The 22,171-nt window shown below is 42.1% G+C and overlaps 1 protein-coding gene across 11 annotated transcripts in view; it reads right to left on the reverse strand.

Annotated features, from left to right (window-relative positions):
* Nucleotides 1–22,171, reverse strand: part of SDCCAG8 (SHH signaling and ciliogenesis regulator SDCCAG8) — a 185,805-nt gene that overhangs the window by 21,931 nt on the left and 141,703 nt on the right. Inside the window, exon 18 of one of the 11 annotated variants that reach the window (XM_074351765.1) lies at nt 10,467–10,586. The exons of the other annotated variants lie outside the window; for them this stretch is intronic. Coding sequence (XP_074207866.1) covers nt 10,580–10,586 — 7 coding nt within the window. The 3' untranslated portion in view covers nt 10,467–10,579. Of the gene's footprint in view, nt 1–10,466; nt 10,587–22,171 lie in introns of those variants that run through there. 11 annotated transcript variants of the gene reach the window in all.

Consider the following 22,171-nt stretch of genomic DNA (forward strand, 5'->3'; position numbering starts at 1 on the left):
CCTCAGAGCAAGGGGAGTACCCAGTATCCTGTCACCCCCAGAGATAATTTCCTGCTTTAGAAAAGAGCAGCTGCCAAACAGAAGGTAGGTTTTCCCCCCATCCACGATGCCGCCAATAAAAGATTCCACTGACGGCGTCAGGAGCGGCTGTGCATGCCCAGGACGAGCCTTTTCTGGTCCCCCGCTAGTCCAAAGAGGCCACCAAGCAAAGCCCTCCCGGGCCCCGGCGCGTCCGGGGACCGCCAGCCCGGCTCCCACCCAGCGCGGGGCGGGTCGCAGGGCCCCACACTTGCGGTCGGGCGCCTCCGGGCCCCCGCGGCGGGCGGGCAGGCCGGCCTCGCGCTCCGGCTCCGGCGGCGCGGCTGCGGTGGGCCCCGCCCGGCCCCGCGTCCCGCCCTCCCCGCGGCTCGGCCCCGGGCCGCCCCGCCGGCCGCAGGCTCGGGCGCGCACCTGGCTGGGGGGCCGCAGGCTCGGGCGGGCAGGCCGCGGGCAGGGGGGCCGGTGCCCTGGCGTCTGGCTCCGGAGGCTCCGCGGGGGCTCGCGGGGCCTCTGGACTTTGGCAGAAGGAGAGGATTAAGCCGAGATGGCAGTTGAGGGAAGGAGATGGATGAAAGCTTCATTAACTCCAAGCTCACGTCCCAATTTCTTTCCCCTGAGAAGCGATGTGAAAAAAAGTTCGGTTTCTTGTGATGGGAAAGTGCTGCGTGATTGTATTTGCTTTTTTTTTTTTTTAACCTTTTAATTCCTTATTTGTAAACAACAACAAAACAATCTTTGTCGATCATGGAGGACTCAAATTTTCATTAAACAGGAAAAAAATCTTGGCTAATAGGAGGCTGAAGATAGATTACAACCCGTTTTAATGTCTGTTAGTGATTAAGCTTTTCTTGTGACTTAATTGAAAGTGGCAAATATTTTAAGAACTCCAAGAAAGGAAACTTAAAAAGGTGCTGGGTCTGACTTGTTTTCCACTACTCCACCTCTCATTCTTGGCCAATAACTAAGTTGACTTTTATGATCAATCCGAAAATGTGCCATGGAAAACAGGACTTCCTGATTCCATAAAAATATCTGGAGCACTGCTCCATGACACAGTTGTTCATGCTTGAATTCCCTCCCTTCTTACAAAGTTACCATTAGTTTCACTTCTAAACCCTACTTCCAATTCTTTGTCTCTGCTCACTCTGCCGAATTCTCCTCCATATTTCAATTCCCAGACACTCTTGAACTTTTACACATGCTGCCAGTTTGAGCCTGCACAGAATAATCAGTATATTAATTCCACTCGGAGACAGTGAGATTTTTCTAACACAATCTGCCCAACCTGAACTCTTTCCTTCAGAAACACTTTGCCTTTAAAAAGAAACTCCCAGCATGAACCTCATAAGAAGCGACATGTAACAGACAGTGCATGTGGCGCTGGGCGTGCAGCTCAGAATTAAAAGAGAATTTTTTACTTAGTTTCTTTGGTGCCATGTGCATAATGTACATGTGGATGAAACTGACATCAGACATTTAAAGCAAAAAGGAGTTGGGGGAGGGGGATGTGATGGTGGCGGGAAAGAAAGAAAATATGTTGATAAAAACAGTAACTTCTGTTAATCTACATTTTTCAGTTACTGTCTTAATTAAGAATGTTAGGAAATATGTTGCAGTTTAATTGCATTGTTTCAAGAAATTCTAATGCTGACAAATTTGGGACCATGTATACTTGGATGGTGAAAGGAATTAAAGTGGTAATTTCTTCCAATTGGTAGATAATCAAAATTATGCTTTCCACAGACAACCCTCCCCCCCCCTCCCTGACCCTGATCGTAAATTCAGAAGACAAAGTAAGAACAGCCTAACACTTAATGTGTCCAGCATGAAATGAGCTCCGGGGGCAGGGGGTGGCTGGGAGGAGGGGAAGGAATGTGTTTTTAACCTATGTATATGAAATAGGAATAATTTTTTAATATAAATACAAAGACTTCACAAAAACAAAGTAGCACTTTATCTGAAATTTCTGGGTAACACTGTTATCCTTGTAGAAAATAGTTGTTTAGAAAGAAGTTGGTAACAATCTTCAGATTATTCTCCAATGACCTCAAGACAGTAAAACTCATGTGCCTCAGCCACAAGCCACAAGTACATAAACATGATGACAGTCTGAAGACACATTTGGAGTTCTGGACTCTGTGTCCTTTTCTTCTACTGGGCGCAGTCACATAAGCCCTAGGCTTTGCTTCTCTTTGGGGGGAAGACTGCATCCTTCTGCAGCAAAATAAATTAGAATGTATTTTCCTTGCTCAAAGAACCTCTGATAGAAGTTGTAGTAGACGCGGTAGCTTCCTATTTCCTACAATCTACCACAGCAGACTCATTTTCACCCTGGATGTTACATTTCTTACTTGACCCCATTTTCTGGGACCTGTAGAGTTGAGCTCACTGCCTGGCAGAAGGGAGGTGGCGACTCACTCAAACGCTGAAGGAGACGAGGCACTGACCAGGGACCCCCACAGACCCGAATGACTACTTCATTCAAACTGGTTTGATGATTTGGTCAGATAAATCGACCAGTTCTTTGACTAGATCAACTATTCATTTCACCTTCCATTAACCATGATTTATGATACACATGGGAGACTCAGAGTTAGTGATCTCTCCCATTGAGGAAGTGGGCCTAACTTTTCTAGCAGCTAATGATGTTGCACTGTATGTGCAATGGCCCTGAAATGATAATAAAATAAGATCTGTTTGCCCTAAAATGTCCGAAGAGCTTGGCTCAGAGAACAGCCTTAAAGGATCTGCTCTTCCTGGGAGGTCTTACGGCTCCTTCTGCCTCAGCCTCTCAGAACAGGAATGGTCCGAGAACATGGCCACAGCTGAAATACTGCCAGTGTGCTGCCAGCATCAGTGACTCAATTCTTCAACTTGTATTTACATTTTGTAATAAGGAGTAGAATCCTGAGGTCTGAAATTGCTGGGTAAAATGGCATGTGTGACTTCAAATTCCAGACGGGTCACTGCTATGGAATTAGCATAATTTTTTTTTCTTTGCTCAGAGGAGGTCCAAAACAGTGAAGGGGCGTATTTCTCATGTGCTTAACACCCAGGACTGCATAAAACTCCTAGCTGACTAAGAAATGAAAGATTTTCCATCTTTGGGGTTTCTGGAACTTCCGGTGGGAGAGGCTATATCCCCCCAGTAGCTGAGCGATCGGCCCAGAAAGGCCTTTGTCAGGCAGCACTGGAGGCCGGTGCGCGGAGCCTGGACCCCTGCAGAGGCCCGCGGAGCGGACGCTGCACTGAGCAGGACGGAGCATCGTTAATCACCAGATCAGACAGAGAGGGAGAGTTCCGGCGGACACAGAGGCAGGGAGAACCCACGAGCGTAATTCTAAGTTGAAAAGTTCTGAGTCAATTCTCAGAGTTTAGAGAACATTAAAAGAAGAATACACAATACTAGGGGGGAAATAGGGGAGCAGTACCCGCCCGAGGGCCAATTGCCTCTCCAGCAGCGGCAAGGCTGTTCCTGGGCTCGCAGGACCATTTGTTCCATTACACAATCTCCTGAAGCCATTTAGAGAGAGCTCAAACAACTGCCTGTACCAACACGACACATGGCTTCCCATCCCGACTCTTTGCTAATCCAGACGCTCCAACCATCTTTCTTTAAGATGCCATATGGTTGGCAGAAGCCTGTAGATCTAGCAGCACATCTGCTTGTGCGTTTCTTCTTCCCTCCACCCCCCAACAAAAGGATAGACAGACCAGGGGGAGGGCACGCGTGTGTACCTCTGCCTATATCATTATTTCTTTTTAAGGATTCTAAACAAAACTATTATGAGGATGATCAGAATTATTCAGGGCTCGATCATTTTTTACTAGACAACATTGACAAGCGAGTTATTTGCTTGTCAATTATTTAAATCAAGGTTAGAAAAACAAAGGATGGATGGTCTCCTTTATCCTAAGGATGATTACTGGAGAACTACTTCAAAGCTCTCCCTCTGGGAAGACTTGCAAAGCTTTCTTGCCGCAGGAGAGGGACAGCACCCTTGCCTGAAGCGGTTTCTCTCTTCTTTTCGGTCAAGGAAGACAGACAAGCTGAGAAACTAGCAGATACTCAGAGCCTGCTTTGTTAGCAAGCACACGCGGCTGTATGCTAATGAGTCGGCACCGACACGCAGCTTTTTTGGTATGATGAGCAAAGATTGTTGACACTGTTGAAATCCTGGCTCTCCTGGCCTGTGAGCACACGGGCTGGCTCCTTGGAATCTGGCCCCCAGTAAGACAGGCTGCAAAAAAAATAATACATTCGACTCTCTGAAATCTGGCCATTTGCAACTTAGAGCAGTTGGGCGGGGGGCGGGGGGCATTAGAAAAATATTCTAAAATATTCTATCAGGCCAGGAATCAAAAAGACACAGGTGAAAATTATGGTTTTTTTTTTTTTAAACTAAAAGTTAAACCTGGTAGACACATGTGAGTGATCAAGCCAGGATGCTGGCTTTAGGAGCAAAACCCTGAAAAGTGAGGGTGAGGTGCAGCTGATGTAGCCTCTGCAGTGGGGCAGACAGGACATCCCGTCACACCTGAGCAGAGGGCACTCTGCAGATGAGACGGCCCCACTGATGGCACCACCTCAGTTACAGGGGAAAAGCTAAGTTACTGATCTTGTAAATTCGTCTGAACCATATGCTGGTTGACCAGACATGATTTTCCAAGTCTGCGGAAATAGAAAGCAAAGCAAATATCCCATTATTGCAAAAGCAGAACTTTTAAAGTTAAAGAAGAGTGAGGGAAGCTACATCTTTTGAGTGCTGAGCATGAAATATCGTGTACCAGCTCAGAAACTCTAAGAGATAGGTGGTATTATTATTATTATTATTATTATTATTATTATTATTATTATTATTATTATTATTACTACTACTACTACTACAATTTAATAGATAAGAAGACTGAGGCTTAGAAAGGATTTTTAAAAAGAAGTCAAACCTCTCAAAACTTTAGCAAAGCTATGCAGCTAGGAACTGCCAGAGTCAAAAGTCCACACCTGTCTCACTACAGCCCAGCAGGCCCCAGGTGTGCAGCTGTACTGGTACAGAGAAGCGTTACCTTGTAGATACGTCCAGCATCAAGCGTGCCAGTCTGAACAGATCACTATTAGCTGGTGAGCAATAAGTTAGTTCTAATTAGTATGCAGGCAGGGGCATCAACTAGCAAACCCCATTTACTTGTAATCTACAGTATGAATAAAGATTTATGTAACTGCAATGTAAAAACATGATGCATGACCAAAAAAAATTGAACATTATAATAAAAATAACAGAATTTACCCATTCAAAAGGTACACCTTTTAAATTATTCACCTTGGGGGCAGCACATGCATTCCAACCACACTGCCATCACCTAGGACACTTGCTGACATGTTCCTTCATAGCCCAGGGCTTAGTGGGTAGATGCACAGGTAGGTTTGTGAATGAGTGGATATTAAGTGCACTTCATCAAAATCATGTGTTTTAATATAATATTAAGTAATGTAGGCTATACCGTGCAATGGATGGCACAAGAGCCCAGATTAGTTATGAGCCTGATTCTATTACCAACAGAGACAATAAACTATCATAAACCGTGTTATTATTATCGAGTGTGGCTATGTAGCATGATGAATTTAAATTAAAAAAAAATGTATTGTTGAAGTCTGAGCATGATCCAAAGCAAATTCTCATAAGCTTATTTCATTTCCAATGTAAAATGTATCTCACTGGATTGTTGTGAAAATTAGAGATAGTATGTGAAGTGCCTGGTAGCACTTAGTAGATCCTCAGTAAATGAAAATACAATCCTTATTGTTATCATTTTTCACAGAGGGGTTCAGAGCACGTACAAAGCATGTTCACATGCATTAGCTCATTCAACTCTGAAAATGGCTCTGGAATTTGGAAGTTTTTCTTCTATCTAATGAATGAGGTAATTCAAAAATAAAATACCTAAAGCAATAAGTAATATGAGCTATTATTATTATTAATTATTTATTGAGCCCTTTATTACGTGCAGTGACTGTGATTTCTAGCCATTTTTTAATCGTAGCAGCAACCCTTTGAAGAAGGTACTATTATGATCCCCATTTTATAGACAAGAAACTGAGGCTAAGAGATGCTGCCAATATCTTGCCTAGATTCACAGAGTAAGTGGCAGAGCTGGAACACAATCCCAGGTCTGTCTTCTAAACCCATTATACTAATAATAGCTGTAAAATAGTGAAGGCGGGACTAAAAGCCAGATTTCTCTGTTTAAAAATCCAGTGCCCTTTTGTCTGTACCGCCTTGCCCTTGGATGGGGCTCATCTACTACACATTTGACAAAGAAGTTTCCTAGCATAAAAATCCTTATCCTCACCAAATTTCCCTGTATTCTAACAAATTCTGTAGGGTTCATGGTTCAAGTGTCATAAACAATGCACCCTCACACAGAGCCTGAATGCGGGCTGCTTCCGACAGCACAGTGAAAAATGAAAGCAGTGTTCTTTTACAAGATGGCAGGACATGGCATATGCATTTGAATGCATCACACACATAAACACACACCAACAAAGCTGTCATTATGTATTTGGAAACTAATTTAATATCACTGAAATTGTCAGAAGTTTCTCATCAAGAGACTAGTCTTTCAATAAAAATTAACTATCACTAGAAGGCTTCCAAATCAAAACTATTTGCCAGGGGTGCTAGAACATTCGGGGGTTGCTGATCAGATGCTGACATGAAGAAATGGGAACGGATGCAACTAAAGTCTGGATTTATGGTTCACAAATGTGCTTAACCAGACAACTCTCTCCAAACAAAGCCACGGAGCTGTTCTCTCGAACTCTCCTCTTATTTCTGATGCTGAGGGACAAGGGGGCTGGCATCTCAGGTGGGCTTTCCTTGACCCCTCTGCTCTCTCCCTCCCTGTGTCTCCGGGATCTGATTGGACTGGACTGATTTCTGCACGTCAAGTTTCCCTGCTTGTTTTCTCCTCCCTTACTCCAGCTTCCAGGCTCCTAACTGCATTGCTGTCTTCAACCCAGTTCAAAGCGGAACAGGATTTCCAACAAATAAACAAGCAAAAGCCTTTGCCATCACTTCACTGCTTCCAAATTCATAAATCTTTGGTCATATTTTCAGTCAACGGTCAAAAGCAGGAGGGGCCCAGCTCAGTGGACTGGGAATGGAGATGTGTTACTTGGAATTTAGTGCTCTGCAGGGCATGGTGCCCCATGGGTTTCAGAGTTCAAGGATATAAGTCTCGAAGATTTCTCAAGAGTATTCTGGAGTACACCATTGTCAGACAGCACTTGGTTCTATCAAGAGTGGAGCCTTGCATATTAACTGTCCCACGAAAGTGGGACTAAGTGACCAAGAGCCCAAGAGGCAGACATTTTAAATGATTTGGACTTCATTAATTCCATAGGCTGGTGCAGTCCCGGGTTGTAGCATGTGAACAAAAAATACCCTTTTATTCTGACTTTGCTAAAGGTATGAGTAGTACGGACTTCCGCTATCAGATGTGAGCATGCGTTCCTGAGCCAGCTTATCCACTCTGAATAGGACCTATTTAACCCTCACCTCCTGGAGCACAAGCCAAGCCGTCATTTCCTGTTACACCCTGTTCCCTGTGCTGAGTGCTGACTATGTGCCAGGCACTATCCTGAACATTTCTGTGGAATAACCCATTCCATCCTCTCAAGAACCAGTTCTCATAATTCAATAAATGAAGATGTTTAGACCTACATTAAGGTGCTTGCCCCAGATCACACAGCACAGAAATGGTAGAGTCAGTATTTGAAGCTCAGCCCTTTGGGTTCAGGGTGCACAATCTTACCCCACCCCCAACCCTACGCCGACTCTCAGAGATGTTATGTAGGAACTGGGGTGATGCCCAGCCTACCAGCCAAGGGAATTTGGTGACAGTTAACCTCTCTGAGCCTGAGTTTCTTCAAAATAGAACATAATTTAAATAACACCTGTCCCACTTACCTATGTCCCAAGGATGGAGACAGACAGGTGTGTGTATATTCTCCTGCATGTCTACTGCTTTCTTTTTCTCATGTGCAGAGGCCTTTTCTAAGCCCAAACGGGCTGTGATCTGTTTGACCACATTTTGGAGCTACTGAAGCCAGAGTTCATAGTCATCACCGTAGCTTCACAAATAATTCACTTTGGATGCTAGTCGGGGCCCCCAAAATGAAAAACCAAGGATCCTTTGCTTTGTTAGTTAAAGACAGCGGCAAAGACTCGTTCACACTGTATTTGGTGTTTAAATGCCTTTCCTAAAACAGTCTCAGATGAATTGAAGAGGCAGTGAAATTAGCCAGCCCCACCAAGACAGGAAGTGATGGTCTGACCTGGAATAAAATAGAGCAAATGAGTGGTATCTTCCCTTCTAGAAGCCCCTGAGGTCAGTTTGTCACCTGCCCATGGTATACAGGGGCATTAAACACAGTACCCCAACAACTGACTGAGCACAGCTAACATGATAAAAGGGTGATGAAATTATATACATAAAAAGAAATGCTGCCTTTCTAGAGACAGAGAAAATTGTTAATACAAATGAACAGCTGTTTGGGAAGAAAACATTATTTCCAAAACCCAGACAAAGCTCTATTTATTACATTTCAGAGACATTTAAATTATAGTGTCTGAAAGCTGTTCTATCATGGGTATCTGTGACACCTAATTTATCTAAAAATTGGAAAGGTTAAGCCAAAATAAAGACTTACTATGAGAAAGTCTTATAGAGAAAAAACCCCTTTCCTCAAAGGATCAGGTGGATGAACCACTGGGCAGCATAACTAAATGAGTACTAAGTTCCAGCACTGAACTTTATGGAAATCCAATAGAATATTCATTCTGAGATGTTATTACGCTGTTTTTACATTGAAATGCAAAATTCACTATTCCCAGGGTCTGCTGATAGTCTCGTGTTCACACGGGCTCTTTGGGCCCCCACGGCACCGAGCTCCGGGCCTGCCCCCGAGCGCTCCACACAGGACCCGGGACCTTTCCTGTGCTCACTGTGCAGGCCAGGCCTGCAGTGGAGGTGCCAAGCATGGCATCCACTGAGCAGGCTTGGGCTCAGATTAGTTTCCATCAACCCTGAGCCTCCCAGAAGAGACCAGGACTCACCAGTGCCTTTCCCCTTGACCAGCATGTGTCTGGCTGCCTCTAGGCATTTCCAGAGAATGGACTGGCACACACCGGCTAAGGAAAAGTACAGGATATCTTGTCAGTGGGGCCTCAGGAAAGTTAAACAATGAATCAAGTGACCAGGTTGGGAGTCACTGTCACATTAAGTGTCGATGTAACTCAAATAAATCTTATCAGTTCATCATTCCAGTCAGTTCAATTCGAGTAAAATACAGACTTCAGTCCAGATTGGAAAGACAGCAAAAACAACAGCACAGAGCAGCTCACTAAAACCCGTCATCGCCTGTGACGTGTACAGGTACTTTCAGTCTCTGTTTCCTTACACGGGGTGACCTGCCCTCGAATGCGGGGGGCCGTCCGGGAGGAGTCTTCAGCCCTCTGTGCGAGCACGCTTGCCTTTCTGCCTTCGTCTACTTCTTGTTTGTCGTTCCACCTTACTTCCTACACACCTCACCGTGTGTCGTGCAGCTTAGTAAGTTAGCGGAGGCTTGCGATTTTTCTAATGAAAGGTGTTATGGTGTCATGTAAATACACAGTATTATTTTGTCTTTATTCCAGCATTACTGGTTTGAAATAGTTCAGTGTGTGTAAATATGTTGAATAATGTGTGTTAATTGGATTTTTTTTTTTTAGTAATTCCCTGGCATCCCAGTTAACTAAGAACAGGCTTACTTGCACAATGAAATACTGAGTATAGGCTCAGACAACTGTTCACCGGGTTTTGTGCCTTTCAAATCAAATTCTAGCTAGATAAATCCACCAAGCACTTATACTCTTTTGTTTGACTACTAGACAGAACCACTAAGTTGTGGCCTCCCCTGAGAATAAACAGAGGCAGATGCAAAGGTTAAAGTTCACAACACAGCAACCAGCCCACTGCGGAGGATGGGAACCGGTATGTCAGCCCCCTGTAAACAATGAGCATAACTGAAGAGCCCAGGTGTACAACATTCAGTAAAGAACTCTAAAGTGCCACCAGTGCAACCACATGGTTTAGGTTGAAATTTCCAATAAATAAATATTACTCTGAGGATCAAGTGTCAGTCAGAGCCATGCTAGCCCTTGAGAGCCACCTTTGTTCCCCCATGAGCATCATTTCCTCCAACCATGTTAGCACCTAGGGCCAAGAGGACCACGGCAACCCATGGCAACCCATGGCAACCCAACTTTCCTCACAAGGTTCTGATTAAAGGGTTATTTCCAGACTTCTTTCTAGACGATAGCCCCCTACTCCTGCTGGCTCTCATAGGAACACTGAGAGTTCACATCAGTTACCTGGACAGGTATCAGGAGCCATCACTATTGAAACAGCCTGGTGGGCATGGGCCCATTTGGCAGAATAGTCTCGTATCCACTCATCACAGATGACAAAGAGTACCTCGCATGCAAATGGAGTCAAAAGTCTAGGCTCTAGAATAATCATAAAGATGGGAAGAAGGTGTCAATGGATTGCTGAAAAATGTACAAAGCTCATCAAATGGTGAGACAGGTGAATAATGTTACCATAAACAACTTTTTTGTTATATATGTTATTTTTTCCCTCCAAAAATAAAAATCTGCCTGCAAGTTCATACTGCAGTTGGATTGTGCTGGCATTATAGGAAATGGCTTGAGTCAGGATGGTCTTGGGGCTGGACAGTCACAGGAACACCCCAGCCTAGCTGGCTGGGCTATCAGGCAGTCCAGCAAGGCACAGAACCGCACCATGATACTGGGAACCTAAGGGCCAGGGGGGCTGTGCTGCTCCTCATCTTGGGTCTGAAGTCTAAAATGAGCTTCCACAGTGGGGATTCCAAAGAGTGGTATCAGAGAAAGTGCCTCATTCTAGTCTCTGTAAACATCCCACATCTCCTTAGGAGTCAAGTATCACTCCTCTATGGACCCATTTCTAGTTTCCTCTCCTGTTCCTTCCTCTGTGTTCCCCATTATGGCTCTTATCACCGCATCACAGGCATCATGACTGCCTGTCCCAGCTCCAAAATGTTAGCTCCCTGCGAGCCCAGGCTGAATCCTACTGGTACCTGTGGTGACCAGCACAGTGCCTGACACTCGTAGGTGTCGAATGAAAGAATGAGTTGTAACAACAGCATCATAGCGGACTTGACTGTGCTTCTAGAGCACTGACTCACCCAGGATCAGATGACACCATTCTGTAAACTTAAAGATTTGTTTATCCTTTTTTTATGTCGATGGCTTTCGAAGAACCACTGGCAAAAGAGGCATCTTCACCTTCAGTTGAAGGAGAGAGTTGGGTGCATTTGTGGCGGTCATGTAACTTTTTGCCTTCCAAAGAGCCTGGACTTTTTTTTTTTCTTCTAAAAGAAAACTATGTGAAAGAGGGCAATGCCCTGGTGTAGAGAAGGCCTTGAGGACTGTCTAGGAAAGCAATTTCACTGGCAGCAGCTGGGGACCCAGCAGCACCAAGCTTTTGCTAAAGCTGTTTAAATGCCATGCAGGCCACAGAAGCTGGCATTTTCTAGCTGACCAAGAGGCAGGGACTTTAATAAAATATCACAGGATTCATTTGTTCCATTATTCACCCATTCATTTGTTCAACAAATATTTACTGAACTCCTATAACATCACCTCTACTGGATATTTGGAAATAATAGAGAACAAGACAGACAAGATTTCACTCCAAGGAGGTTGTATAGTTGTTAACAGGATCCACAGTTGTGGGAATTTGGCAAAAATGGAAAGTGCTAGGAGAGAAACCTCACTAGTGGGAAGGAGGCAAGTTGAACTAAACTTCAGATTAAGGAATCATTGAATGGTTTCACCCTAAAGATGAGGTGTTTCATTTACCTTTGTTTAAACAGAAGTCCAAATACATCTCGTAAGCTCTGGCCACAGTGGCTACCAAAATATGTGATACTGGCCTCTTTCCTCAAAGAGGTCACAACTCATTTGGGCCTAGAAAAGACCTTTACACATGGGGAAAAGAAAGCAGTAAACGTGTGTGAGGGGAATGGTCCAGGCGCCAGTGAGTGGTCTTAGAATTCACAAGAATTCAATCAAGACTACTTCTCCAATGACTCTAAAGCACTGTCTTACTGATTTTAAAAATGCACAGTGGTGTGTATTTATATGCATCAATAACCCAGAAATCAGAAAGGGGATGGAAATGCAATAGAGGGTCTCACTGGTAACAAAGGTTTCAATGTAATAAATTTCAAAACACAGTCAAATGGTAATGTAGCTCAAATCCGACTGAAAGAAGGAAAAAATGTTTCCAATTAATGCAAATTTTTTTGGAGACTAAGAAAGCGGACTTCTAAAGCTTCTCAAAGACTGCAAGTCATGCCACAGACGGTTACAAGGAACGAGTAACTGCTGAAAACCATGCTGCAGATTGCGACAAAGACTTCAGATGCTGCTCTCCCCAGCCAGAATCCACGGGCTCATGAGGTCAGGGACACCTTTCAGAGCACATACTGGAATTGTCAGACTGACCCAACATACTTTCTCTTTGATCAACCTTACATTTGACTGTATTTTAGTAAATTATCCATGTAGTTGTATTTTGACAGCTCTCTTTACAGCAGTAAAACAAAATGTGTGCATCGCAAATGGCAAAGATTCAAATTTCAGCTATGTTTATCCAAAATAGCACTGAACTGCTTCTGTACTTATGCTATACTGCCTACAGCTTTACGGAAGGGAAGACAGATGGGATGAATTTAGCAGGGAAACAGCTGTGGCTTGAAGAAGAGACAAGCAAAAGTTTTGCTATCAGGCTTCGTTATGTATCAAGGTACCAGTAAAATGTGTATCTGTCAGGCAGCCAAAAAAGTGTTTTTCATTTGACTAGTGATAATTACCTTTTCTCAACAGCTGACAATGTTCTAAGTGGCATTAAATAGGTATAGTAATTAAGCAGGAAGATACAACAGACCGTCCCTTGCTGAGAATTGTGGTTCCCCTCAAAGGTGCTGGGAGGTACAGGTTAAAGGATCACTGACTTCAACCACCCGAGAAATGCAGCAAGCCACAGAATTTGCTGCTGGGAACGCACACAAATAGGAAAAAGGAGGAAAAAAACTATTCGTGCAGACCGGCAGTTGGGAGCTCATTTGTGTGATTATGACATTACTGAAAGAAAGCAAACAAGCTCGCACCTCTAGCCTTTTCACCCACTTCTTAATGACAACTGCGCGTCATTCACGTTGCAGCAATCAACTCGACCTTGAAATGGAGAGCTTGGGCTTATTTATTTTCTGAATCATCTTTGTCGATTTTAAAATGTCCAATTAGATGTTCTTTAAGACTGATCTGCCTCAACTCTCTGAGGACAGGAAGTTTCCAGTTTTTGCACTGTTGATGGGGTGATCAATCCTTTTGCTCAGAGTGACCGTTCCTGGGGGCCCCAGTTCCACTGTCTCCCGCAGGCTCAGGAAAAACTAGCCAATGTTCCACTGCAAATCCTACAGATCCTCCTCTGTAGAGTAGTGCTCACTGCACAAACTTTGAGTTTAAAATAATAAACCATGCATTATGTGAAAAAAATTGCCCCTCTATAATTACCTTAAGTAGAGACCTCTATATTGGGTGACACCCCCCCAATTACATATAATATATGCATATTATTACCCCTGATAAATTGCCCTATTAAGTAGTTTTTTGTATAAATCTGATTTATGCCATAGTGGTGAATCACATCATGTTCCACCCAGATCAATAACATTATTATTGCCATGGTAACAGAAGAGAGAAAAGCAGAGAAGATCTACAAAAAAAGGAACAAACAAAATGCAACATATATACAATAAACCATGGTGGGACCGTGCTATTTGGTTGCACAAAGTTTTCTTAAAAAGTCTAGAATTACCACATCACCACTGAATGGCAATAAATGAAAAGCATTAACATATCCCAAAGCATGTGCAAATTTATTAGAAATTTACTAACTTCCAAAGTATTTTACCATCACTTTCCATTCCTACTCTTTCAAAAGGCTGAGTATTTTATTTCCTTTTATGAACACCTAGCTTCCTCTCTGGCCCCACCACCCCACCGCAGGCTTACTGTAACACTCCTCCACTTTCTCAGTGACTTTTGCCTCTGGCAACACTTCTCAAGCCTCCATCTGACTGCATCTTGACACCCACCCTCCCTCAACAGCCACTGATTTTCTGGGTTCATTTAGCAGCAGAAAGACAGTGAGGTATTGAGGAGAGAGCACAGGCAAACCAGGAGGAAAAAAAGCAGAGGAGAGTCAGGCAAGCCTGTTTAAATTCTAGCTTCACCTCTTATGGACTATGCAACTGTGTTCACATGTCCTTCCTCTGAGCCTCAGTTTCCTCATCTGTAAATTGGGGTAAACCTTGGAGGGCTGCTTGTTTTGGAGCACCCAGTGTAATGGCAGAGAAAACTGTCAATAACTAGGAATGACTGATGATGGAAAGGAAATATTTGACTGAATTTTCCTTTCTGCCATTGTCTTATTTCAAATGATTCCTCCTCTTTCTTCTCACTGTTCATCAGTCTGCCTTAAATTTGAGGAGCATAAACATATGTGAAACTGTTACTATTTTACTCTCTCTACCATCTTTTCTTCCATGTATCAGAACATAAGATTTTCACATACAGACAGAGGACACTTATACTTAAGATACACGTGCAACAGCTTAAAACATCCATGTTGGGACTCAATTCAGAAATGGATGAGATGCTCCTTGTGGGACAGTAGTAGCAGTTTAACAGCAGGAAAGCAGCTCCGAGAGCACAGAGGGTGGGAACACAAAACAATATGGTATCTTGTTGGAACCACAGGAGAAATTTTTAAAATTGCTATTATGGGAACTAAGCTATTCCTAAGATTCTTCACATCACCATCCCTTCTCCATAGCAAGTCTGCCTGGGATCAAGTTCAGCCTCTGTCATGTAGTACCTGGGTGACCTTATGCCAGTTAATAACCACATTGTGCCTCAGTTTCCCCATTGGTACAATGGGGACAATGCTAGTGTTTGCCTCATAGCGTTGTGATAAGAATTAAGCGTGTTAATGAAGGTCAGTGCTTAGAGTAAGAACAATGGCTGGTGCGTGGTAAGGACAATCCATGTTAGCTGCTGCAATGGTAGTGGTAATTACACTGATAACTATTACATATTACCTGTTGTGTAATGATATACCGTATAATAATTATCATTATTGTAAGGAGTGTCTGGAGATTTGTACAACACAGCGGGTGGTTTAATACAATGTCCAATGGCTATCAAACTGTGCAAAATGTGGAATCAAGGAGGTGGCCAGGAACCAAGAGGCCTTGAAGCACAAAATGGGAGCCAGGACAGGGTCCTGGGCCAGGCAGGCTAAAGTTGCGAATGAGTTTCTCTTCTAGCAATGACCCTAAGATAGTCCTTGTTGAATAGTCAGACTTCTTCATAAGGAGTAGGGTCCTAAAATTAGTAATTTGCTCAGACCCACACAAAAGTCAGGATGAACTAGAACTCTGTCTTGTGCCTCCTGAGCGCGATTTTGGGATGGATCCTGAAGGTTCCTGCAGGGAGCTCTCTATCCAGATCAGGATACTTGACAATTATATTTCTGACAGAGAGATATACCTTGGGTATTACAGCCAAAAAGAGAAGAAAACATATTAACAAGTCTAGCAGCAATGCTGTTTCACAGGATGAGTCAATAAAATCTCTGTCTCTTGGATTCCTCATATTATAAATGATAATAACCACCCTTGGTAATCACTTAACAGAGGGATGGAGGGTGCCAGCTGAGATTCATAAGGCATGCTTGCTGTTGCAATTATGTAAACACAGAAATAATCTCCCTTTTAAGAATCAATTTTGAGTGACTTCAACGTGTTGAAGACAAAAGCTTTCTAAAACTAATGAAAAATTGGACTTCAATACTGTACTTTGACATCAAGCATCAACATTACAAATATCACATTTGCACAAGAACTGTTACCAGCAGAAAGTTCAGAAATAAATACACAGTGTTTGAAAAACTATTTCTCCACGCAGTGATACCAGTCAACAATGGGAAGCTGCTACAAATATGGATCCTGATAGACCAACCAAAGCAAATACATTCTTACTTAAAGGGTGGATTCTTTTCCTATAGTTTCTATAGGGCTCCTATATTACATGCAAAGCTATCAACTATAAGTGATCAATTTAAAAGGAAAGAACTATGTCCAAGAGTAGCTATTAAAAAAGGTGGTATCTTGTTGGAAACACAACACGTGGTTTTATTTTTGGTTTTGTGATAATTTTCACTGTTGATGTGACACTGAGAATGAAATTCCCTTCATGTCTTCAGGATCAACAGAATAGACACATGCTGAATTTAAGTATAAGACTCCTTCCAGAAAGAAAAATTATAAAATAATAAATAAACTATTTTTTATAGAGCAGGATGCACCTGGCCAAAAAAGAATAGAAAGTCCCTTTATTACTCACAAAACATTAATGTTTCTAGCAGGTGTGATACATACCTATGATTCCTCCACCTACCTTCCTTCTTGGAAGTTCCTCACTCTATATTCTATGACAGTCTGCGCCCCTAGAATATGGAATTTGAATAAAGCAGAATTTGGTTGCTTTTCCCCCCCAGATGAATACACAAAGACCCTTAACAACGACTGTTCTTTAAAAGACAGCATGACGAGTATATTGAACATTTATTAAAAATATAGCATCTACCAAAAGATCTTGAACTGAACTCTAGCTCTTCTAGCCCAGCTCTGTAAGAGAAAGGTATATATAACATCAGAATAAAAGGTCCAGTAAAAGCACTGTAAGACAGAGAGGCTAAAGATGGAAGGCTGCCTCCCAAAAGGAAAAGAAAAAGAACCACCTCCCTCTCACCCAAAACAAACAAGTAAACTGCTTCCTCTGCATTTTTTTTTAAATACTGGGAATGATCCTCTTTGACCTAGGCACACTGGTATAAAACTAAAAGCTAAAAGGCTGGTTTTCCTAATGTATTTACATGAAAAGAATTATAGACACAGCTGACAGCTCTGAATTTTTTTTTTTTATCGTTTCTTCTAAGTAGGGTCTCCCATTCTAGTTTCGTTACGTTTGGAGGCATCCTTTTTTAAAGATGAATTTTATTTTGCCGCTCTAACCCCAATCTATCATCTGACTGTTTCTGCAGGTTCACTAAACTAATCCCTGAAACGCCTCTCATCCTTTAGCTTTGAATAACCTGAGTGGCCCCGCAGCCCTGGGTCACATGCATGACCCAGGCCAGCCACAGAGTTAATAAGAGAATTTCCTCACCATCCAGGGCAGCATCAAGGATGAAAACAGAACCTCTTCTCAGGCCTAATTATGTCAGGCTTTCCCTCTCAGTGAACCAAACCCAGGAGAGGAAGCCGAGGAGCAGGGTTTTCTGTCAGGATAAACAGCGTGCTTCTGGTTCATTCAATGGATAAGCAGTGGAGGAGACAGAAAACTAAGACGATGAAGACAAAAGAAGGGGGCCATGCTCTGAGGTCCCCCAACACCCTGGCACAGCCATCACCCGACTCTACCGGTCCCTGCTCCCTGAACATGCATCCTGGAGTACAGAGGCCATTCTGACCCAATCTATTTTTTCCTTTTCCCCAATGAAATACTGTGACAAATTTGAAAATGTTGGTTTGTTGGGTAACATTATCAAATGTACTCTGCCCTTGAAATGTGGCACAAACAGAGGGTCTAATAAACTGAATCACATTTACAAGCATTACAGGGAGAACTTACTACAACGAATTATGTTGTTAAGTGAAGAATGTCCACTTAACTAATCAATTTTGTAAAATTGGATTTAATATATTGGGTTTGCCTAAAGTGAGATATAATGACAATAGCTTGGCTTTCTATCAAGCTGTATTTGGAGTAAGACATTTTGAATTAGGGCCATTTATTAAATTTCAGAGCCTCCAGTCTCTTTGCACAATTGAGTATGATTAAGATAGATGGAAGCAAAGCAATTAAGTGTTTAGCAATTGGCCTACTTTTTCATGTTAGGCTAAACTAAAACCTCAAAATTCCCTAGGAATTTTTTCTTACAGTTTTTATTTTCATTCCTTCATTCTGAAATAGAAAGACTCCTTTTAAAAAAAAAAATTGTACTTTCCTTAAAAGTGTGCCCCAGATTTTTCTTGTCTTAGGAATTATGGCTTTTTCATCCTAGTAGTGTATATAACTTTAAAATTAATACTGATTTTAGGTATTGCAACTAAAATAAACACTGTTAAAAAAAATTATGTGATGGTGGATTCTGTTCACTCACCAAGCATTTATCTCCACATCCTTTAGGGAGTTTTTCTCTGACCACCTAGATGCCCAGCATGGTGGACGGCACACTTACATTTATTGAAATCCTGATCAGTTAATGGCCCATCCAGTAGGAAGCACTATGTTGCTCACCATGCAGAATAGAGGAACAAACAAGGAACCCTTCTCTCAGGCTGCTCACCACCCAGTGGGGACCACAGGTCTTTGTAGCCAGGAAGATAGTGCAGGTTACAGAAAGACCCTGGGTTTCAGCAATCTGTCCTTTAATCATTTAACTTGTGACAAAGGTTGATATTTGATCAACTCAGATCAAAATTCCTTATCTTTCACCACCCGCCGGGGTGATGTCTGATCACCTTGGCCTGTCTTCAGGAAGAATCCTGTTAGATCTCTTTAGCCAGAAACCTCCTTATCACTGATGTTTCTTCTCGGTAATTTTCTATCTACTGATTCCACACTCCTCCCACCCCCATCCTGCTCCTTGGCTACGAACCCCCACACTCTTCCTTGTTGTATTTGAAATTGAGCCAAGTTCTATCCGATTGCAATAGTGCCCCAATAAAATCTGTTTTTACCACTTTACCTCCTGTCAGGCTCTGGTTTCTTTGATACCTCTCTAAGATTCACTCTGCTCCTTTGGAGAACATGATTATTATTATCAATAATAAAAATGAAATCAAGTATTACACTTAGCTGAAGCCAAATCCGTATTAGTCATTCAGAAAACTACCTCTTTTCTGACTCGTACTTAAAATATATGTTCTAACACCCCCATACGGGTACAATAACATAGATTGCGGAGTTCTGGGACAGCGGGGAAGGAGAAATACATTTCGAGTGGGTGCATCACCTCCCACAGCTCCAAGAGAACCAAACGTGAAAGAGGCCGCTCTGCCCAGATGACTATGTGTGAGCCTGTGAACAGGAAACTATGAATTTTAGCTCTGTTACAACCAGTTCCCAGATGCTCTGCTTGGTCCCTGTGTCTCAGACTCATTGTCACAAAGGGAAGACAATAGTAATGATCCATCTTGCACAGTAGACATGAAAAAAAGTATCTATTTCATGTTTTAAAGGTCATTGAATATATAACAGCGAGATACTTGAAGCAAAATACCATATTCATCAGTGAAATAAAAAAGTTTAGCAGCATTCATCTGTTCTCATTTTAAATTTACCACAGTATGTAAATGAGAGGATTTAAAAAAGCATCAGGCAAAAATCTGAGCTAGGTGCGAATGAAAAGCACAATCAGAAGCAAATTTGTGATTGCTTGAAGTGTAAGAGTTTGCCAAATGGGCTGGTACTTAGATTTTACTACTAATCTGAGTTTATGTAAAGCCAAAAGAAAGATCCCAATTATTGTTAAATACCCAGAGTAGAAATTTGCTGCTAAACTGCTGTGTAGTATCGGTCTCCAGGTTGGTTTTTGTAAACATCTGATTTGATGCACTGGAATTATCACAGGAATACCACACACAAAGCTGAACTTTAAGTACACAGCCCCAGTCATATACATAGTCTGAAGAAAATAAACCAAATACAATTTGGATTAGAGACAGAATTACCTGATTTTTAAAAAGTATATTGCTACAGTGGAGAGAAACTACTTGGCCAGGAACAGCAGCTTTTCTACCAATGTAACATTTCAGAATATGACTGATGGCAAAATGAGATAACCTGATCATTCTGAACAGGATTGTCTTACATCCAGAACATTCACACTGCATCAGAAGTGTACAGAGGCGGGTCTGTGATTCACTCTCTTGTAGATCTCAGTGGGCCAATATGTTACACTGAGACAACAGCCTACTATTTAAACAGCACCCTGTCTGGTTTCTATGGAACAAATTACCTTCGAAAACAAAAAGGAACTACATCAAGTGAAGCCAAGGCAAGGTCAAAATCAAGAATGCTGCCTATTCTCAGAACCTAAGAGATAGAAGACCTGCTGACTTGGGCTGGGGCTTCAAGCCAAGAGCGAAATGTTGAGTCAGAAACAGCTTAGGTGACCACCAAGTCCGGCCTGAGGGAAAGGAGACAGATACCCACTTGGATGCCAAATCCAATCCTGCTTCAAGACCAATTTTGTGATAAGACTGAACATAAACCCCAGTCTGAATTCCCAGCATCTCAGAATGCTTTTGATTACTTCTTGCTTCCTCAAGTAACATCATGATATTAAATCAACTCTGAAAAATGGAGCTAATAAAATGTCTTTTCTACCTCATAATGCCTAATCATTCAAAATGTTGCACTTTTTGAGTGCCTATTATGTTCCAGACACTGTTCTAGGCAGTAGGGAATTGGTGATGAACAAGACAGACAAGTCCTTGCCTCGAGGCACTTACATTCTAAACAGGGAACAGAAACAAACAGGGACACATAGAGAACAATGGGCCAGGAATTCTTCAGTGTTTTGAGATTCTGATTAAAGACCAGATCTAGAACCTTGCCTGCTACAATGTAGGGCACCCCAAAATTAATTGGAGGTACTTCAGAGAAAAGAAATGAATAGACATTAAATTTTGCATCTATTTTCTGGAGATTCACAGCCCATCTATGGATTTCAGCTTGAGAAGTGGTCTATGATGGTGATGAACCAACAGAAGAGGAAGGGTCTGAGAACTCAGAGGGAAGCATGATAAAAACAAAGCAATGGTGTAAGGGTAGGACGAGAGAAATCAACAAGGCAAAATGGAAAACCGGGCAGAGGGCTCTAACTCTCTTTGGAAGGGGTTAGTCAGGAAAGGATTCATAAAAGAGGCACAACCTGAACTGAGCATTATTTTTTTCCTTACTGTTTACATTTCCTTTTACAAAAATAGCACACACTCAGAGCAGAAAACTTAGAAATTATTGGAATATGCAAAGGAACAAAATACACCAATAATTCCACTGCCTTTATACAGTTAATGTATTACATTCTCTTGTGTGTCCTGTGTGTGTGTATATACAAGGATGCAATGTTAAATTCAGTTTTTAATCAAATTCCAGGTGAGTTTTAACATATGTACATTTGAGGCAAGAGCCAGGGCAGAGCTAGATTATTCTGCAAAATATAGGGTAAGGAATTTGTGGTCCGCAGAACATGAGAAAGGCAAGAATTTGAAAGCTATGAGGAGAGGGGGAAGCGAGAAAGAGGAAAAATGTTCCTGTGGAAATACAGCCTAGAAAGGACTTGGAAGGAGAGAACTAAGTATCAGTGGGAATTGTTACATTGTTTCCAAGGGATGTGTGGTGTCAGTGTTCTCCACTTCCTTTCTTACAACATCCCAGTAAAGTCCATGCTGATCAGTGGTGCTTTTGTGCATATGAAGTCTTTGGGGAACTCTGGGAGTTGATGCTGAGTTCCACGTACAAGTTGGCACAGGGCTAACTTTGAAGACTCAAAGTCTTATACATGTGAGATACAAAAACTAGAGTGTGAAGAAGACATGGTATTTTGAGTACATATCTACATCTTTTTTATGCAAAAAAAATGGAATCATATAATATCTATTACTTATATCCTATTTGCTCTTAGAGATAGACATTTTAACATTTTTCACGTCAATAAACACTTTTCTTCCAGTAAGTGATTTCATTGGCATTTTAGATTCCATTGTAGGAAATTCATGTACTGTTTATGTAACTAATCTCCTGATGTGGGACATTTTGATGCTTTGATTTAATACTTTGACTTGATTATTTTTAATGTTCTTCTCTTAGAAATAATACTACTGCTTAGAGTCATAATTAGGAGGACT

This window comes from Camelus bactrianus, chromosome 23 (assembly GCF_048773025.1).
Source record: "Camelus bactrianus isolate YW-2024 breed Bactrian camel chromosome 23, ASM4877302v1, whole genome shotgun sequence".
Lineage (NCBI taxonomy): Eukaryota > Metazoa > Chordata > Mammalia > Artiodactyla > Camelidae > Camelus > Camelus bactrianus.